A 20,505-nucleotide genomic window follows, 5' to 3' on the forward strand; every position below is an offset into this window, starting at 1 on the left:
GGGCTCCCCCCAGCTCCCCCCCCATATCGGTCCGTCCTGCTTCCAGCTGCTGCAGCGCGCCTTCGCCGCCAAAGCATCCAGCAGCCCCCTGCTCCGGCCCAGCATGGCGACCCCGACCCAGACCCCCACAAAGGGTGAGCGTCGTCTGGGGAGGGGGTTGCAGGGGGGACTCCGGGATCTGAGAGCCTAGGAGAGAGGGTGTCGGGAGATTTCAGCAATGGTAAGGCAAGGGAGTGGGGGGAGGGAGGTCTGCTCCTCCTGTGGGCGGAGGCCCCTGTAATGCAGCCCCCCGATCGCCCCTCCGGGTCTCTGGGACACCCCCTCCCCGGCGGGCGCCCTGTGCCAGACCTGCGGTTGGAGAGTGGCAGTCCCGGGAGAAGGGATGCTCGGACAGGTCGCTATGGCAACCGGGTGGCTGGTCCTGCACCGTGGTGGTAGCAGACGGGAAGAGATGAGCTTGCAGGGTGGGAGCGGGTGGGTCTGCGGCCAGAGACGTTCTGGAAGATTTCAGGGTCCCTGGGGTGGGCAAGGGAAGGGGAGGAGGTTCATGTTCCTCTTCTTTCCAGTGCTGTCTCCTAGGGTGTGTGTTTCCTGAAACCCTTGGCAGCCAGGTTCCGAGGAAAGGAGTGAGAGCTGAAGGAAGAGACAGCAAGAAGGGATATAGCAAGAGATGGACAGGGAGAACCTGGAAGAGACAGAGACCGAGAGGCAGGAGATCCAGAGTCACAGATACAAAGACCCAGGATGACAAATAGATAGAGAGATTCCCAGTGGAGGCGAGAGGCAGAGAACGGTAGACAGAGATGCAGAGAGAGAAAGAAAAAAAAATGAGAGCTGGGAGATAGCGAGATTGAGACCGCTATGGAGAGAGAAGCAGAGAGACGGAGGGAGAGAGAAGCAGAGAGACGGAGGGAGAGAGACGGACCCATGGGGAGAGGGGAATAGAAAGAGAAGGAAGCAGTGTGGGGTGGGGCCCAAACCACTGCAGTGAACCCCCATGGGTGGGAATGGGGTGATGGGACCCTCCTTCCCAGCCCACAGCAGGGGTGTTTTCCAATCCCAGAGGTGTACCCGGGTATGCACCTAGCTGCCCCTACTGCCCCCATCCAGCCGCACACTGATTTCCATTCCACACCCATTAACCCAGTTATGCACCCAGTTAAACACCCACTTCCACCGTCGCTCCCTAATAGCCCCCATTGCTAAGCCTGCTTCTGCAGAGGAGCAAGGCACAGACTGCTTCAAGAGGGAGCGGGTGCCCAGCTAGGGTCTCCAGCACTGAGGGCAGGGAATGGGCCAGGGGTGTTGAGAAGCCACTGGCCGTGAAGGGAACCCCAATTCCACTTGGATGATTCCCTCCCTTCCGTGCTTCCCAGAAGGCGGGGGCTGCTGCACTGAGCCATATCTGCAGAATCCGAAGCAGGGCGGGGGGTGGGGGGGGGCTGCAGAGGCTGGAAACCACCCTAGGGAGAGGGGGCAGGGCTGAGGCAGCAGGCCTGGCGGGAGCCCAGGGCTTCTTTTTGCAGAGGTGGTGGTTAACAGGATCGATGGCAGCAGACGGGCAGAGGTGGGAGGACAGACTCCTCAACGCCACCTCCTCTGCCTCCCCCTTTCCCAGTCACAGCATGAGAGGGGACCGCAGGTCTCGGGAAATCCCGGGGGAAGAAAAGCATGTTGTGCATTGCAAACTGCTTATGGAAACTAATCAATGAATTGTTGGGGAGCGAGGGGGGAAGAGGGGAGATTGTCTCCCTCCGCCCTGCCAGAGAACGGGCGGGAGAATTAGGGGTGAACAGAAGAGGGATGCATGAGCACAGCTGGGTCCCTGTCCCTGAAATGGACCCTCAGCTTGGCCAGAAGCCAGTCCTGCAGGGGCAACAGTAGGAGGTGCAAAAGGAGGGGAGAGGGTCAAGATTGAAACCTGCATCTTACACAGGACCTCACAAGGGACCCCACCCAACCTGGGATGCTGGGACCTATCACCTTTCTTCACCTCACGAGATGCCCCAGTTACCATAGCAACCACCTCCTTCCGGATATCTCCTTGGCAGCTGGCCAGGAGTAGTGCACATTCCTTTGCCTGACTCCTGGCCCCACCCTTAGCCCAGCCACGCCTGGGGGCCCAGGTTGCTGGGGCAGCAGGGACCAGAGGAGGATCTCCTGCATGGAACACCAGATTCTGGGACAGGTGCTCACCCAGTGGGCTCCTGATAACTTTGGGGAAGGGCAGGTGTGTGGAAAACAGACTAGTGAGACAATCCACCTTTTGCAGCCTCCTGCAGCCTAGGACCGCCTCATAATCATTCCTTCATTCATTCATCCCAGAAAACTTGGAGAGCCTTTCATAAATGTCAGGATGAACAGCAGCGATGAGTCAAACAAATTTACTCACTCTCTGGTGGGGAACCTTACACAGAGCACAAGGGACCCTGAAGCAGTGTTTCACCATCTTGGCGCTTTTGAGTATTACCGTCACAATTTTCACTTTATTCAAATATTCCTCACACTGCTATTTATTTAACTTTTTTTCCTTCAAATGATTAGCTTTTTTACTTTTATTTTTTGAGACAGGGTCTCACTCTGTCACCCAGGCTGGAGTGCAATGGTGCGATCACAGCTCACTGCAGCCTCAAAGTCCTGGGCTCAATCTATCCTCCCACATCAACCTCCCGAGTAGCTGGGACTACAAGGCACTCCCCGCTACACGCAGCTAATTTTTGTATTTTTTGTAGAGACAGGTTTTGCCATGTTTCCCAGGCTGGTCTCAAACTCCTGGGCTCAAGCAATTCACCTGCCTTGGCCACCCAAAGTGCTTAGGATTACAGGCATGGGCCACCATGCCCAACCCAGGATTAGCTTTTTAAAAACAATGAGCTTTATTTTACAGCACCATCACAACTGGAAAATTCATCATTTTCTTCTTCTTCTTTTTTTCGAGACAGAGTCTCGCTCTGTCATCCAGGCTGGAGTGCAGTGGCACAATCTCGGCTCACTGCAACCTCTGCCTCCCGGGTTCAAGTGATTCTTCTGCCTCAGCCTCCCAAGTAGCTGGGACTACAGGGGTGCACCACCACACCCAGCTAATTTTTGTATTGTTAGTACAGATGGGGTTTCGCCATATTGGCCAGGCAGGTCTTGAACTCCTGACCTCGTGATCCGCCCACCTTGGCCTCCCAAAGTGCTGGGATTACAGGCATGAATCACCATGCCCAGCTGGAAAATTCATCTTTTTTTTGCCTTAAATTGAAGGCAGCATAAGAGCAATCTGAAGCAGGTGATTTCGCTTTTCTGGGTCTGGTGTCCCCCTGGCAGGAAATGAGGATGAAGATAGCACCCATATGAAAGAGTTGCTATGAAGATTAAGAGTAAATGCACTGATATCTGTCAGATGCTTACCAGGGAGGCTGGAATGGAGTCAGGGCTACCCCTTGCTGATTACATCAATAAGTAAAGGAGAAAACCAAATAATGCCACAAAATTCTGCCTAGATTTTATTGCCTGCTGAAGATTCAGAGCCCAAGGCCTGTTTTCTCTTAGGTAAAGGGGGAGATTAACAAGGGTTGGAAGGTGTTAAAGATACCTCAGCAACAACCTAAGACATCCTCTTTGAAGACTGGACAGAGACCTGGGAAGGGTAAACTTACACATTGTGTGAATCATGGTCTTTCTTTGGGGCCACCTCTATCAGTCAGTTTCGGCTACAGTATGCTGCGGTAACAAACAGGTGTTGCTTTGGGGCCACCTCTGTCAGTCAGTTTCAGCAAGAGTATGCTGCAGTAACAAATAGTACCAAAAGTCTCAGGGCTTTATGACAACCAGGTTCACTTCTCACTTAGGCTATACGTGCATCACAGGTTGACCAGTCATGAAAGAAAACTAGAACAGTCAGCATCTTGAACATTCAGACCACCAGGCTAGAAGTGAAACAGAGCTTTGGCCTGGAGGCCTGAATGTTCCTGAATGTTTAAATGCCCCAGCCTGGAAGTGACAATGCACTTCTCACAGTTCCTTGGCCGGAATTAGTCACATGGCCCTACCCAACCTCCAGGGAGCCATCCATCTCTGAGCCTGGAAGGGGGAAGAAGAACATCCATGACATCAGGCATCACCCTGGCACCCCTCACCCTCTCCCCATGTGGCAGACAGTCTGCTGCCAAATTCTGCTCTAGGAAAGGCCAAATATGATAAGAACTGTCAGAGGCATTCGAGAGCCATCGGGATGAACTTGTTGAATGGGAAGGATGTTCTGAGCTCTCCTGCAGGGGAACGTGATTAGGACCAGGAAGGCAGGAAGTGGAGAAAAGTGAATCTAGAGGCACACACACATTTTATCCACATGTGAACATTTCTGAAATCATTATGTGTCTTCTAATAGATGGGGACATTTCATGCGGTAGAGTTCCAAACATATTTACACATACACACACACACACAAAGGGAAAACCATTACAAATTCAATTTTGAATCTTAAACTTGATGGTGTCTTAGAAATAAGTAATAATGGGCTGGATGCGGTGGCTCCGTGCCAGGGCACTCCAGCCTGGGTGACAGAGCAAGACCCTGTCTGAAAGAAGGAAAGGAAAAGAGAGGGGAGGGGAGGGGAGGGGAGGGGAGAGAAGGGGAGAGGAGAGGAGAGGAGAGGAGAGGAGAGGAGAGAGGAGACGAGAGGAGGAGTATGAATCAGCACGATGGAGTGTCAGGAGTGAGTGGATGACAGCAGTAGCAGCAGGTGCCTGTGGAAGCCCTCAGGTGACTGAGAAGTTTTAGGGAGTGTTTAGGGGAAGCTGAGACATTCATTGGACCACCAGTGGAAATGGGGTCTGTTTAACCTTGTGACATCACGTGCAAGAGGGAGTGTGTCTGTGTTTTCCAGGGAAGGAGTCCATAGCTTGCATCAGACCTCCATAGGGGTCCGGAACCAGGACTGCCATGTAGTTTGGGTAGATTGTACACTGCATAGAGGATGGTGCTGACTGATGGAGTGAGTAGGGGCTGGAATCCAGCCTGGCCTATGCTCTTCCAGCCTTGCGGCCTGCCATGAAGCCACATCATCCAAACCAAGGAGTCTCTATCTGACTTCCACAAAGAAATTATTGGGCCCTCTATCTGGATCCTCAAAAATATTAAGAAATCCACTGTTAAGTTTTTTTTTTTTTTTCTTTCTCTTTTTCTCTGCTTCTTCCCCTCAGCTCCTGAGGAACCTGACCCATTTTACTACGGTGAGTGTTGGATTTGGGGATGGGACTGGACTGGGGAGTGGCTGCAGGTGTTCCCAGATCGCTCCGGACATGGCTTCAGCTATGGCTACACGATATGTGCTGGGCCACTGGCCACGGGATCATATATATGGGTGTGGTTCACATCAGCTGGGTTCATGGAGGGCAGAACCAGATGGGGGAGTGGGGGTGCCTCACACCCTCTCGGAGCCCCCTTCAGGTCTCACTGGGATCTGGGCTGGTGCCTTTGTGTCGTCAGAGAAGCAGATGAAGGAAAATCTTAGAAGCAATGACTCTGAGGCCAGGCTGCCTGGATTTGAATCCTGCCTTATCCACTCACTAGCTGTATGGCCTTGGGCAAGCGACTTTGCCCCCTCTGAGCCCTTCTGTAAACAAGGGACGGTAATAGTTCCCACCTACGAGGACTGTGGGAAAGATACCTGGCCGGTGCCATTAAATCTCCTCCATGGCATTGAAGCTCAACAAAGTTACCCCAGGCCTGGTAGATCTGGCTCCAGTTTCCCCTCTGAACATCCTCTTATTGCCCCCACCCCACCCCTTTGCTCATTCATACTTTTTCCCTAGGTGTCAATTTATCTCCCATCTCAGGGCCTTTGCATATGCCATGATTCTGCAGGAATGCTTCTCCTCTAGCTTTGTACACGGCTGGCTAAGGCTCCTCCTTATTCAAGCCTCAGATCAAACATAGACTACTCTGCTGGGATAGGCCCTCCTGACTCCTTGGCAAGGAAGAGCCACACCATGCCCAGCTGGAGTCGCATGACTTGTTTTGGAGGGGTTGTTTCTTTAATGCTTTATCAGAATACGAAAGTCATCTCCTTGAGGGTAGAGGCCTGGACCACTACTGGTACAGAGTGAGTGCTCCATAAATTCATATCTCAACAAATACTTAGCAGGCACAGGCTCTATGCCTGGCAATGTTCCAAGCAGCTGGACACACTGCAACGAACCACACAGACAAGAATTCAAGAATGCAAGAATTCCTGCCCTCCTCCTGACCTTCCACTCAATGGAAAAGAGATACTCAAGAAAACAAAATATGAAAATTATATATTAAACAAGAATATTAATTGGCCAGGTACGGTGGCTCGTGACTGTAATCCTAGTGCTTTGGGAGGCCAAGGCAGGAGGATCGCTCAAGTCCAGGAGTTTGAAGCTGCAATGAACTATGATTGTGATTTTTTTTTTTTTTTTTTTGAGATAGAGTCTCACTCTGTGGCTCAGGCTGGAGTGCAATAGCACAATCTCGGCTCACTGCAACTCCCGCCTTCCAGGTTCAAGTGATTCTCCTGTCTCAGCCTCCCGAGTAGGTGGAACTACAGGCCCACACCACCACACCTGGCTAATTTTCATTTTTTTTTGAGACGGAGTCTTGCTCTGTCACCCAGGCTGGAGTGCAGTGGCCAGATCTCAGCTCACTGCAAGCCCCGCCTCCCGGGCTTACACCATTCTCCTGCCTCAGCCTCCCGAGTAGCTGGGACTACAGGCGCCCGCCACCTCGCCCGGCTAGTTTTTTTGTATTTTTTAGTAGAGACGGGGTTTCACTGTGTTAGCCAGGATGGTCTCGATCTCCTGACCTCGTGATCCGCCCGTCTCGGCCTCCCAAAGTGCTGGGAGTACAGGCTTGAGCCACCGTGCCCGGCCAATTTTCATATTTTTAGTAGAGACAGGATTTCACCGTGTTGGCTAGGCTGGTCTTGGACTCCTGACCTCAAGTGATCTGCTTGCCTTGGCCTCCCAAAATGCTGGGATTACAGGCATAAGCCACTGTGCCCAGCTCTACAAAAAAAAAATTTAAAAATTAGCTGGGCAGGGTGGTGTGTGCCTGTAGTCTCAGCTACTTGGGAGGCTGAGCAGGGAGGATCTCTTGGAGCCCAAGAAGTGGAGGCTGCAGTGAGCCATAATTGCACCACTGCACCCCAGCCTGGGTGACAGAGTGACACCACGTCTCTTAAAAAAAAAAAAAAAGACAAGAATATTATTAGGCAAGAATATTAGGTAAGAATAATTCCTATGAAGTCAAGAAGGGAATGAGATTGGAAAGTGTGGAGGAGAGGATGGAAAATTCTGAATAGGACAGCCAGAGGTTTTTCTCACAGTGAAATAAAGCCCAGACATTGGTGAGGGAAGGAGCCATGTGGATATCTGGGGGAAGAGCTTTCAGGCTGCAGGAACAGCCAGTCATAGGATAGGATAGGACAGCCCTGGGATAGGATTAGGCCGGATATACCCCAGGAAGAGTGAGGAGGCCACTGTGGCTGGAGTAGGATTGATGGGGAGAGTGAGGTGGGGTGAGGTCCAAGAAGGAAAGGGACTGGATCATACGGGACTTTGAGGGCCGTCGTGAGGACTCTGGTTTCTACCTTGAGGGCAATGGGATGAGGAGGGCTCCGAGCAGAGGAGAACCCAGATCTGACTCAAATGTTGATGGGTCCTTGTGGCTACCAGAGGTGGGAGTGCAGGCAGGCCAGCAAGACCCTAGAGAAGGCTGCTGCAGAGGCCAGATGGGTGACAATAGTGGACAGAACCAGGGCCAGGGAGGAGATGGTAGAGGGAGAGTATTGTGTATATATCCAGGGTGGAAAGTGCAGCGGGAGAGAGCAGGGGAGGAAAGTAGAGGATACAGAGGGCAAGGGGAGCTAATGGTGCCCAAGCCCACGCCCTACATCCTCACATCAGCCCCCTGAAGGAGTGTCCAGAATGGCCCACAGCATCCCTGGGCGATTCTGGGCCCGTGGTTGGGCAACACAGCCAGGGAGGAGCCCAGGTGCTGTCCCTGCCTCGATGTCCTCCGTTATCTTCCCCAGACTACAACACGGTGCAGACTGTGGGCATGACTCTGGCAACCATCTTGTTCCTGCTGGGTATCCTCATCGTCATCAGTAAGTGTGACCCGTCCCTGGGCTGCCTGGGCCTCCGGTTCCTCTGCTGGCTTTCATGCATATCCTACGCCCTATGTCCTGTCTTCTTGTTCCGTCTCTCTCTCTCCCAACAGGCAAGAAGGTGAAGTGCAGGAAGGCGGACTCCAGGTCTGAGAGGTCTGGCAGCAGTGGGCAGAGAGTGGGAGGGGGCCTCGGGGTACCTCCCTAGCAGACAGGCAGGATCCGCTGGGCCTGCCATGTGTGTTCTGCAAAGCCTATGGTTACTGAATCTCTTTCTACTTTTCTCTCTCATTTCTGCCTCCACAGCCCAACCTGCAAATCCTGTAAGTCCGAGCTTCCCTCTTCAGGTGAGGGTGAGAAACTGTGGTTCTGGGAGGGTTTTGGGAAGTCTTGTGGATGGACTGGGCAGGGGGGCTGCCCGCAGATATCACAGGACAATTCCCTAGGAAGCGGAGGAAATGCCGCAGATGAAAGATGCTAAACCTGGCTGGGTGCAGTGGCTTACGCCTGTAATTCCAGTACTTTGGGAGGCCGAGGTGGGCAGATCACCTGAAGTCAGGAGATTGAGACCAGCCTGGCCAACATGGTGAAACCCCGTCTCTACTAAAAATACAAAAATTAGCTGGGCATGGTGGTGTGCACCTGTAATCCCAGCTACTCAGGAGACTGAGGCAGGAGAATCACCTGAACCTGGGAGGCAGAGGTTTCAGTGAGTTGAGATCGTACCACTCCATTCCAGCCTGGGTGACAGAGTGAGACTCTGTCAAAAAAAAAAAAAAAAAGAAAAAAAGAGAAAGGAAGGAAGGAAAGAAGGGAGGGAGGGAGGGAGGAAGGAAAGGAGGAAGGAAGGGAGGAAGGAAGGAAAGGAGGGAGGAAGAGAGGGAGGGAAAAGAAAGATAATGCTAAACCGTGGGGAGGCAGTGAGATGTGACATGTCCCAGAGTCCACGGAGATTCCCAGAAACAAATGCTCAAGCCTGTAAAAGCCAGGACATGCTGATTTCCCAGGAGAGGAAACTGCAGGCCTGTGAAGAGAAGGGCCCCATGTGGGAGGAGCTCTGTCAGTCAGGAGGAAGAGACAGGGAGCACTGAGGAAGACGAGGAGAGGCTTTCCAGACTTGATCGTTCAGCCGGGCAGATCCAGGATGAAATAGCCAAGGAAAAGGGGCAGAGGGAGGGAGGGAAGGTTTCTGAATAGTTGCATCAAAATAACAAAAAGAGAGATGAATAGAATGCAGATTTTAGAATTCACATTGGAAAAGAACATATGGGATGCAGGGAGTGTGAGGATGGAGAAGAAAGCTGGGAAGCACAGGAGGGGGTAGAGTGGAGAGGATGGAGGTGTTCGGGGAGAATGTGGGAAGGAGGAGCCCAGGAAGGAAGGGGAGGAGGATGGGAGGAGGACGGCCTGCAGGGTGGAGGAGGGAGAATGGGTGTAAGCCTGGAAGGTGTAAAGGGAGAACGACAGGGATGCAAGGCAAGCAAGCATGTCGATGAAAGATTCTGACTCCTTGGGGCTGTTAATTTTAATTATGTAAAAATATCTTGACCTGTTTTTAGTGGAAATGCAGCCTTTCCGGAGACCTGTAAAAAACCGGAAATGAGAATTTCTGTGTCTCCTATAAAGTTCTTATAACAACAACAACAAAAAAGCAGGAGGGGCACATGGGTTATTCAGTGGTTGTGGGGTATTTAGTGTGGAATTTGTTTCAGGTTCCTTTTTTTTTTTTTTTTGAGACAGAGTCTTGCCCTGTCCTCCATTGCCCAGGCTGGGGTGCAGTGGCACAATCTCAGCTTACTACAACACTGCAACCTCTGCGTCCCAGGTTCAAGCGATCCTCCTGCCTCAGCCTCCCAAGTAGCTGGGACTACAGGCGCCCACCACCACACCCGGCTAATTTTTACATTTTTAGCAGAGATGAGGGTTCACCGTGTTGGCCAGGCTGGTCTCAAACTCCTGACCTCAAAAGTGCTTGGATTACAGGCATGAGCCACCACGCTCGACCTGTTTCATGTTTATTTAATGAGTTTTAAAACATGAACAGGGCACTTATGGATGCGTAGGGCAGCATGGGGGTTGGCCTTGTCACCTGGGGCACAGAGGAAGACTTTGCACAGGTTTCTGGCCTCTCCTAGGTGAATGATGGTCTGGAGCCGGTAGGGAATGGGGGAATTCCCGTTGTAGCCAAATGTTCAGGACAGGGAGTGTAGGAAAGGAGTGAGGGTGTAGGAGGAGATTGCGGATGGGAAGGGGGATGGAGACTCCCTTTCTGGCAGGCGGACAGCCCCAAAAGCCCAGGTTGGGTCTGGGGCCGCCAGCCCCGTGGCAGGTGTTTCTCTCCATGACAGCAGCCAGAGGTGTCCCCAAGGGAACCAGACATTAGAGTGTGGGAGGCAAGACAGCTCCCTCAGTGTTAGCTCAGGGGTGACAGTCCCTGGGGTCTGGCTGCCATGGTGCCGGGGAATGGAGAGCCAACGAGCTGTGGGGAGGGAAACAGTTTCCACCTCTCTGGTGGCTCAGGCACCCCCCTCTCTCCCCAGCCCCTGGTGGCGGCGGCGTGTAACACCTGCCCGAGGAACCTCCGCTGCCGACCCTGTCTGAGCGCGGGAGCCTGAGGACCGGGTGGAGGCGGTGGGGACCCAGCCGCGCGCCGGGAGTGCTCCCCGGAATGAGCCGCCCCACCCACCCCAAGGCTGGAGCCGCTGCACCCTGCTGTCCCTCCCCAGGCCTTGGCAATGATGATCCCCCAAAGAGCCCGTCTGCACCCCAGACCCGGGGCCTCAGGCCTCCAGCTCCTGGGATCCGGGAGTCCATCCCGGCCCAGCCCCGCAAGCATCCCTGTGTACGGTCCCCCTGCACCTCCTTGTCTCAGCCTCGAAGATCCGTCCCCCTGGCCCCTCAGTGTCCATGTCTTGAGCTTAATAAATGTGCATTTGGTTTTTTCTCCTGTTCTGTCTGTGTGTTCTCATCTGTGGGGCATGGTGTGGGTAGCGGTGCAGAACTGAACCTGGGGTAGCTCTCCCCTGCGTGCCCGGCGTTGCCCCCTCTTCCTTCTCCTCTCCCAGTGCCCCGAGTTGCCCCCCTCCAATCCCTTCTTCCTCAACACCTTCGGATTTGTCCTTTCCCTTCCTCCAGGGACCCCAGAATAGACCCCTCCCCTTCTCCCCCTGCTTTCTCAGAGGCGTCCACTTACCCTAGACCTGCCGGCCCCATCCCCGTCCCCACCCTCCCCCACCACTGTGCCCTCACCCCTGCCCCCCGTTGCCCTCAGCGGCTCCCCCTCCTGCTCCCACCCCGGGCTCTGAAGCCAGGAAACCCAAGAGGAAATGACTGAGCCCGTCTGGGTCCCCGCCCGCTCGCGCTCCCCTGGCCACACCCTCCGCCTGGACGCAGCAGCCACCGCCGCGTCCCTCTCCCCACTAGGCTGCCGGCTCAGGACCCCCAGCTCCAACGTAAGTGCCTCTCGCGCGCCACCTCCATCCGCCGCCCCTCTGCCCACAGGCCGGGCTCAGGTGGGTAGGGGTTTGACCCCTTCCGCCCCTCTCTGTCCCCCATCCACGCCCACATCTCTCTGTCTCCTCTCCTGGGCTACAGTGGGCCGCTCTGCCTCGCTCCTGCCCGCCTGCCTCAGTCTCCCCAGCTGTCTGCCACCCCCCTCGGACCAGTGCCTCTCAGATCTCCCTAGCGCGCCATCCCTGCAAGGCAGCCCCTGACACCAACTCACTTTTTCCTCTGAGCGCAGGAGGCGTTACTCACTCTTCCTCCTTCCCCTCCTTGCCGACTCCTGGGCTCTGGGCCCCTGGGGGAGGGAAGAGGCCTCCTATCTACTCCTCTGCCCCAGTCCCCTCCTTGCGTCAGTCCCAGTGAGGGATAGGCGCCTGGCGGAAGGCGCAGGGAGGTGCTTCTCTGCTTCAGGAGTGCCTGCTGGCCCTTGCAGCTGCTGGGAGATCCATTTATCTGTTGCTTCTTGTTTTCTTTGGGGACCTGCAGGGGAAGGAAGCAGGGTGACTGATATCCCCCTCCCCTTTCCCCTGAGGCTAGCCGTCTGCCCTGGCAGGGGGTCCTGGAAGCCAGAGGTGTTTGCTCAGGGCAGGGAAGGGGCTGCAGGATCCCCGGGGGCTGCCAGAGGCCGGCCTCGCTGACATCGTGGCTGACCCCAGCATCGCCTGGTCCCACAGATGTCGCCCTTTGGTCGCCTGTGTCTTCTCACCATCGTTGGCCTGATTCTCCCCACCAGAGGTAAGACCCGTCTCTGGCCTCCACCCTGCCCCAGAGCCCCCAGCCAGGCCAGCCCTACATGTGCTGCAGGGTGGGTGGCTGGCGCGTGTGAACGTTCTGTCCCGCCCTGTCACCCTCCTGCTGAGCCGGCACCAGGAAGTGGGGATCCCTATGGCGGGGCGACGTTACACCCTCTTTGGACACCTCAAACCCGGGTGGCTGCTTCCAGTGAGTCTGGCCAGGGCCTGTCCCGCTGAGCATCCTCCAATTTCACCTCCAAGAAGAACTCACTGAGTTTGATTTGGCGGGGAGATTGGTGTCAGTTTTCTACTCAGCAGCCAGGAAACCTTGGCTCCCAAAATAGAGGATCACTGGGTCCTGGGGCATTACACAGTTAGACAAAGCTGTTGAGCTGGGGTTGGTCCAACGAGTTGGTGACATCTCAGCCTTGCCTGGAAAGTGTCTCCTGAAAGACAGGAACCGCGGGGGGTCATTGAGCATCCTTTCTGCATGGCAGGTGTGGTGTGTGGTGTGTGTTAGCTCAGTTAGGCTTTGCCTCTGACAGTCAGTCACACCTGTTGTCATGTCCATTTTACTGATGAGGAAACTGAGGCTCAGCGAAGGGAAGTGTCCTGTGTCAGAGGACAGTGTGTGGGGGAGCTGGGAAAACAACTGTCCTGCCTGCCCCCAGAGCCCAGAGTGCACACCCCACTGAAAGCACCCTCACTTCTCCTTCATAAAATGATTTTCATATACTCATTCAGTCATTTGACAAATATTTATTGAGCACCTACTATGTGCTAGATATTCTGTGCACTGGGGAAACAGCAGTGAATAAAACAAGAGGTCACACTCTAGTGGGGAGAGACAAATTAGTAAGTTATATCATATGCTAGGAGGTGTTATGTGCTTGCAGAAAAGTACAGGTAATGAGGATTGTTTAAACTGGGTGGTCAGGGAGGGCCTCACTGAGGAGGTGACATTGGGACCAACAAATACTTGGAAGAAATGAGGGAATGAGCCTTGCAGGTGTCTGGGGGCTGAGTGTTGTCTGGTGTGTTTTAAGAATAACAGGCAGGTGGGGTGGCTGGATTGGGATGAGAAGGGGCAGAGTGGGATGAAGAGAGGACAGAGAAGTGATGGGACCAGATGGAGGAGGACTTATGGGCCACATGAGGGCTTTGCTTTTAAGTAGAGTGAAGTGTAGCCAGGGCAGGGCTCTGACTCAGGCAGGCCCTGACCTGACTCAGGTGGTCCCAGGCTCCCTCTGGCTGCAGGTGGGAACAGACTGTGGGGGCAGGGACAGGAGCAGGGAGTCCAGGGAGGAGGCTGCTGGGATGTCCAGGCTGGAGGGTACGGAGGCAGGGCCAGGGTGGGGGCAGTGGAGTTATCCAGCACTGACTACATGGTAAGCAGTGTGGGAGACCCTTCCCCTGCTCTGTGTCATTTCACCCTATCTATAGCCCTGTGCAGTAGATTCAATTACTATGCCCGCTTTGCAGATGGAGCAGCTGAGGCTCAGAGAAAGGACTTTACTTGTTCCAGGTCACACAGCAAGAAAGTTGTTGGGGCAGGATTTGAAACCAGGGTCCGGGCTGACCCTAGCACCTGGGCTCACTAGACTAAACTGACTCTCCCACCCCACAGGGATGGGCGGGGAGGGGGCCTAGAAGAAGGGTTCCCAGGCATTGGCATAGCTGAAAACACTTTCAGAATTATGGATTGCTACTGTCAAAGCCGAGTGATTTCACCAGCAGACAGGACCCCTAAGGTTTCACCAGGGAGTGGAGGGCAGGGGTGGTGAGAGGAGGGGGATCAGGCTCCCTCCTGACTTCTCATCTTTGATTCCCTAGGACAGACGTTGAAGTATACCACGTCCATTTCTTCAGCAGACCCAACTATCATGGACATTCAGGTCCCGACACCAGCCCCAGGTGAGGAAAGAGGGACATGTTTATCAAGATCCTGTCATTGCAAATAACAGCAGCAAAAATCCCAAACTGGGACCCAACAAGGGAATTTATGGATTTACGTAATGAAAAAGTCCAGGTACAGACCTTCAGGCATGGCTTGATCTAGGTGCTCAAATGATGCTATCAGGAACCTCTCTCTACCTCTTGGTTCTGTTTTCTCTGTGTTGTCTTCATTTCCAGGAAGAGTCTCCTCTCATGGGGCCAAGATGATCCCTTGAAGCCTGGGGCTCTCATCCTGTCTGCTGAGAATCCCAGCAAGAGAATTTCCCTTCCCCAGTCCAGCAAATGTCCCAGAACCGAATTATCTTTGGCCAGGCTCAGGTCGCGTCCCTGAGCTGGCCACTGTAGCCACAGGCATAGGAAGCTGATTGGCCAGGCCTGGGTTCCATGCCTAACCTCCACCAGGGCTGGAGTCACACCCACTGAATAAAGGGGACCAAGAGTCAGGGAAGGATGGTCCCTAAAGGAAGTTCTGGGGCTTTTTATCAGAGCAAGGGCATTTGGGAAGCTGAGTTAAACACGTTTTTTTAGGCAGCACTTCTCAGAGTCTTCAGAAAGCTAATTTGCATCCAGCATCTCGAAGAAGGAGCTGTAGTGTGGCATCTGTGGGACGTAAGGTCCCAAAGAAGAGGACATATTGGTAGCACATTTCAGCAGTTAGCAAATGGCTGGATTAATTAAGCCATTTCTATTACATTAAAATGGAGTTGCTATGGGAATCTCTGGCATCTCCATCCATAGATCTTGTCCACTTCTTTTTCTCTCTCCTGTTCTCTCCCTGACCCCTTGTTTCTGGACTCCAGATGCAGTCTACATGGAACTCCAGCCCACCCCTCCGACCCCAACCAGGCCTGCTGATGGTGAGTAGTGCAGGGGCAGGGGGTGGGGACAGGACCAGGGCAAACAGTTTCCCCTCTTCTCTGACACTCTAGGTCTTTGGTTGCCCATTTCAGTCTCTACTCCCAGCTCTGAATGCCCTGGTTTACTTTGGGTGGGGCAGCCAGCCAACTCCATTCAATTCTTTAGAAAAAGAAAAGCACAACACTTTCGAAATTGTGAAATTAGCATCCATATAGAAAAATACAAAACCCATAAATTTACAATGTAATGACTTACTCTAAATTGAATCCCTATGTAACTACCAACCAGGTCAAAGAGCAGAACTTTGCAAACACCCCCAGGAAGTCTCTGTGTGCCAGTCCTATTTGTTTTTTTTGTTTTGTTTTTTTTTTTTTTTTGAGACGGAGTCTCGCTCTGTCGCCCAGGCTGGAGTGCAGTGGCCAGATCTCAGCTCACTGCAAGCTCTGCCTCCCGGGTTTACGCCATTCTCCTGCCTCAGCCTCCCGAGTAGCTGGGACTACAGGCGCCCGCCATCTCGCCTGGCTAGTTTTTTGTATTTTTTTAGTAGAGACGGGGTTTCACCATGTAGGCCAGGATGGTCTCGATCTCCTGACCTCGTGATCCACCCGTCTCGGCCTCCCAAAGTGCTGGGATTACAGGCTTGAGCCACCGCGCCTGGCCGCCAGTCCTATTTGTTTCTTCCTTTCATCTCTTTTTTCTCTGAACCCTTTTTTGAATTTTTTGAACAATTTTTGGATGTTTTCTTGGAGTATAATTCAAAAAGTGCTCCTGGCCAGGCACAGTGGATCACGCCTGTAATCCCAGTACTGTGAGAGGCCAAAGTGGATGGATCACTTGAGCTCAGGAGTTCTAGACCAGCCTGGGCAACACAGTGAGACTCCATCTTTACAGAAAAATACAAAAATTTGCCGAGTGCATTGGTGTGCTCCTGTAGTCCCAGCTACTCAAAAGGCTGAGGTGGGAGAATCAGTTGAGCCCGGAGGCAGAGGTTGCAGTGAGCCGAGATCTTGCCATTGCACTCCAGCCTGGGCAACAGAGCAAGACCCTGTTTCAAAAAAAAAAAAAAAGTGCTCCCCAATTTTTTCAATCGATGTTTAAAGACGCAGTAGTATGTAAACACTTTCTACCTGGAAAGAATAAAATGATTGTAGCAAAACTAAATCCCTTTGTCACCTTCCCTCCCCAATCCTTGTTCTCTCCCTCTGTCTCCGAGAGGTCCCCACTGTTAGCATCGGGGTAGGTCCCCAGTGATACCATATCCCATGTTTATCACCTGGAGAAAATGCACTGACTGTGTGCTGTGTTTGTGTGAGCTTAAGGAGATCGGATGATTGTTCTGCAACTTGCTTTGCTTCTTCATGCAGTCGCATGTTTGGAAGTTCTCACATCACTGCATAAAGACTCGTTTTGTTTGCTCTGCTGCCTGGTGTTCCACAAGGCGCCTATGTCACAGCTCATGGAGTCACACACTTCTTGATGCATGTGTTGGCCGTTTCCAGCTTTTTCTGTCTACACACAGTGCCACAATGAGCAACCTTGTCCCTTCCTCCTTGAGGAAACGCACTTGGAATATGTACTGACTATGTGCTGGTCATAGTTCTGAATATTTTGCGTATGTTAACTCATTCAACCTTCACGCAAACCCTAAGAGGCAGAAATTACCATTGTCCCCATTTTACAGACAAGGAAACAGAGGCGCTGAGTAACTGGTTCAAGGTCTCACAGCAAGTCAGGGACGCAGCAGGATTCAAAGTCCAGGAAACTGGCACCAGAGCCTGTGCTTTTATCCAAAAACAGTACAGGGCAAAGAACATGAATGCTTAATGTTTTAAAATTTGCCCTCCTGCCGCCCAGGCACGGTGGCTCATGCCTGACATCCCAGCACTTTTGGAGGCTGAGGTGGGTGGATCGCTTGAGCCCAGGAATTGGAGACCAGCCTGGGCAACAAAGCAAAACCTATTCTCTACAAAAAGTACAAAATGATTAGTGGGCATGGTGGTATGTGCCTGTAGTCCCAGCTACCTGGGAGGCTAAGGCGGGAGAATCACTTGAGCCCAGGAGTTCAAGGCTGCGGTGAGCTATGATTGCATCACTGTGCTCCAGCTCAGGCTGGAGTGAGACCCTGTCTCAAAAAATAAATAAATAAATAAAAGTAAAAATAAAAGTTGCCCTCCCAAGTGGCTGTGCCCACTTCCTCACCCACCAGCAGTGTGCAGGAGAGTGCCCCCATCCCATCCCTACAGTGACACCTGGTATATTGACGTCTTCGGGTTTTGCCAGCCTCTTAGCTTTTTTCTGAGACGGAGTTTTGCTCTTGTTGCCCAGGCTGGAGTGCAATGGTGCAATCTCGGCTCACTGCAACCTCCGCCTCCCGGGTTCAAGCGATTCTCCTCCCTCAGCCTCCCGAGCAGCTGTGATTACAGGCATGAGCCACCATGCCCACCTAATTTTGTATTTTTAGTAGAGACAGGGTTTCTCCATGTTGGTTAGGCTGGTCTTGAACTCCCGACCTCAGGTAATCTGCCCGCCTCGGCCTCCCAAAGTCCTGAGAATACAGACATGAGCCACCGCGCCTGACCCCAATTCACTCTTTCTTATCCTTCCCTCCTTGCTCTTCTGACCTGAATAGAAACACCACAACCCCAGAGCCAGACCCAGACCCAGACCCAGACCCATACCCAGCAACCGACAGGAATGGATGGGCCTCTAGTGACAGATCCAGAGACACACAAGAGCACCAAAACAGGTATATAGCATGGGACTGAGAGCAGCAGCCTATGATTTTTATTTAATTCTCTATCTAGGTCAACATTTCCCTCAGTACGTTTCTCGGTGCCCCTGTTTGGGGAATTGTTAACACATTTAAAAAAAATGTTTTCGGCTTGTGGTCAAAGTTATTTGGGGAACCCTGAGTTAAAGTTAACCATGTTTCTTTATGGCAGGACTTCTGAGAGTCTTGATTAAGCTAATTTGCAGCAAAGGATCCCCAAGGGGCAGCATGCAGTATGCAGTGTTTCCCTAACTGGTAGAACTTTCTTGCCGTCAGTTCCCCTCGGAGGCTGGTGCTATAAAATATGCCTGTGGATATTTCTTTTTTGTACATCTCCTTAATGTTAGAACAGGAGCTTTTCAGTTGCAAAATATAGAAAATTCACCTTAAACACACACACACACACACACACACACACACACACACACACACACACACACACACAAAAGACTGATTGGCTATATAAGTTCTGGAAAGTCCAGAAGTATCCAACTTCAGGCATAGCTGGATCAAGGCGCATAAGCACTATCATGAATGCTTTGTTCCCTCTCTTGGTTCTGTTGTCTTCATTCTTGACTAACTTCTCCCCTCTGGATGGCAGAGATGGTCCCGTAGTTCTAACTTTAGGTCACATACCTGGTGGCTGCAGAACAAAATCTTTCCCATTATTTCTAGCCTGAGGCCTAGAATTGATTCTCATTGGTCCAGCTGGAGTCACATGCTCATGTCTGAACCAATGAGAGCCTGAGAAATGAGCTATTCTCATTGGCCAGGCCTGAATCTTGTGCCTCACCCTGGGGCTAGAGAAGAGGCTCAGCCAGCCATGCCTGAACCGCACAGACCAACAGTCAGGGAAGAGGGAATTTTCCTCTGGACAAGTGAGTTAGTATTACCAGAAGGTGTAGGAAAGGAGACTGAGCTGAGATAAGGCAACAGATCACCTCTAATGCCTGTGTGATGATCCTTATTTGAGGGGCAGCCCCCCAACTGGAAAGTATTGTGATGTAGGCCACTCCCAGGCTGAGAGACATGTACAGCTGTGCAGACTGGGCACTAAACAAGACCACATACCCCCTCTCAGGCTATGCCATTCCCTTTGTCGGTCTTTATAACTGTTCCAGTTTTCTAGTGATAGCAGTAAAGCATCTCATTCTTACAGAATCTATTAAAACAATCCTACCACAGATGGAAATAAAGTGCCTTACACAAGGGAACTTTTCTGTTTTGTACAAAAGTGCACCTGTAGGGGGTGGGGGATAGCAGCTGTGTCCACACTTATCAATTGATAAGGCATTCTCACATCTCTGCATTAATTTACTGAGTCTTTGCTGACCTGAGTTGCTCTATGTATTAGTCCATATTCCTCGATATATGTGACAGAAATTCATCAAGGATAAATGGCTGTCACTGCTGAGCCTCTGGGTTGCTTAGAGGCTGGTCATGAAAGCCCCCAGGCCTCTCTTCCTCCTCTATCTTTGCTTCTCTTCCACCTAGGAAGGAAATGGCTCCTTCCTATTTGAGCCTCCTAGCTCAAAGCTTCCAGGCTTCACCTAGGGTTTTAATCTGCTCAGGTTACCGTAACAAAATACCACAGACTGGATGACTTAAACAGTAGGAATCCATTTCTCCCGGTTCTGGAGATGGGAAGTCCATGATCGAGGTGCCAGCAGTGTTGGTTTCTGGCGAGGGCTCCCCTTGGGTTACAGACAACCATTCTCTTGCTCTGTCTTCACCATGTCCTCTCCATGTGTGGGTGGGCTTGTCAGCTTGAAAGCAAGCTCTCTGGTGTCTTCTTATAAGGGCACTAATCCCATCATTAGGGCCCCACCCTCATGATCCTATCTAACCCTAATTACCTCCCAAAAGCCCTCGCTCCAAATACCATCACATACGGAATTCGGTGGGGCGGATAGAATTCAGTCTATAGTACCTAGCTGTCACTCAGTATCCCTACTTGGGATTTCAAAGGTCTCAGGGAAGGTCACATGCTTCCTTTTGTAGCCTGGGTTATAACTGGGGAAGGGAGGGCAATGTCCTCCCACAAAGAAAGGGGGAGCTATTCCAGAAGGAGGAAGGAGTGCTGAGCAAACATTAACAGCAAGGGCTGACTTTTGCTGAGAGCTTATTCATGCTGGGCACTGTGCTAAACTTTTGTATATTCAGTCATTCAATGCTTGTGATCATCCTGTGTGGTGGGAACTGTCATTACTCCCATTTTACAGGAAAGGGAACTGAGGCCCAGAAAAGTTACTCAGCTTGCCTTAGGCAATACAGCCAAGAGTGGCAGAACCAGAATTTGAGTCTAGACTATCTTGCCCCAGGGTGCATGAGCACTGCACACCAGTATGGCTGTCCTTTGCATTCCTGTGGTCTCTGCCGTTGATCTGGCTTATGCCTTCCTCTGGGCAATGCATTCCCCTGAATATCTTGTAATCCTTGGCTGCCAGTTCCTATTTAGGGTGTGAGGCACCGAGGTAGTTCCAGGGAACTTGGGTTTCATGAGGGAGCTTCTCTGCCTGCTGGCTTCTTGTTGAGGCCTCAGATGTGGTGTGGTGGCACTTCTC

The 20,505-nt window shown here is 52.3% G+C and overlaps 3 protein-coding genes across 4 annotated transcripts in view; all 3 read left to right on the forward strand.

Moving 5' to 3' along the window:
- The window catches only part of FXYD1 (FXYD domain containing ion transport regulator 1), a 4,688-nt gene extending 4,556 nt beyond the window's left edge, over nucleotides 1-132 (forward strand). The window contains exon 9 of the transcript XR_001002401.1: nucleotides 47-132. The gene's annotated coding sequence lies outside the window, so the exon portion shown is untranslated. The remainder of the gene's footprint in view (nucleotides 1-46) is intronic.
- Nucleotides 4-11,063, forward strand: FXYD7 (FXYD domain containing ion transport regulator 7). Of its 2 annotated transcripts, none has more exons than XM_011947739.1 (6): nucleotides 4-134; nucleotides 5,190-5,219; nucleotides 8,045-8,119; nucleotides 8,233-8,275; nucleotides 8,426-8,466; nucleotides 10,660-11,063. In XM_011947739.1, the coding sequence occupies exons 1-6, from the start codon at nucleotides 104-106 to the stop codon at nucleotides 10,680-10,682; spliced, it is 243 nt and encodes an 80-aa protein (XP_011803129.1). In that variant the 5' UTR covers nucleotides 4-103; the 3' UTR covers nucleotides 10,683-11,063. The 2 variants fall into 2 exon arrangements, with proteins under 2 accessions (XP_011803129.1, XP_011803138.1); XM_011947748.1 differs by having other exon boundaries at nucleotides 26-134; nucleotides 8,233-8,266.
- Nucleotides 11,064-11,435: 372 nt separating this feature from the next.
- FXYD5 (FXYD domain containing ion transport regulator 5) overlaps nucleotides 11,436-20,505 on the forward strand; it is a 15,938-nt gene continuing 6,868 nt past the window's right edge. The window contains exons 1-5 of the mRNA XM_011947810.1: nucleotides 11,436-11,571; nucleotides 12,298-12,358; nucleotides 14,191-14,271; nucleotides 15,114-15,170; nucleotides 17,801-17,917. Coding sequence (XP_011803200.1) covers nucleotides 11,446-11,571; nucleotides 12,298-12,358; nucleotides 14,191-14,271; nucleotides 15,114-15,170; nucleotides 17,801-17,917 — 442 coding nt within the window. The 5' untranslated portion in view covers nucleotides 11,436-11,445. The remainder of the gene's footprint in view (nucleotides 11,572-12,297; nucleotides 12,359-14,190; nucleotides 14,272-15,113; nucleotides 15,171-17,800; nucleotides 17,918-20,505) is intronic.

This window comes from Colobus angolensis, unplaced genomic scaffold, assembly GCF_000951035.1.
Source record: "Colobus angolensis palliatus isolate OR3802 unplaced genomic scaffold, Cang.pa_1.0 Scaffold107, whole genome shotgun sequence".
NCBI lineage: Eukaryota > Metazoa > Chordata > Mammalia > Primates > Cercopithecidae > Colobus > Colobus angolensis.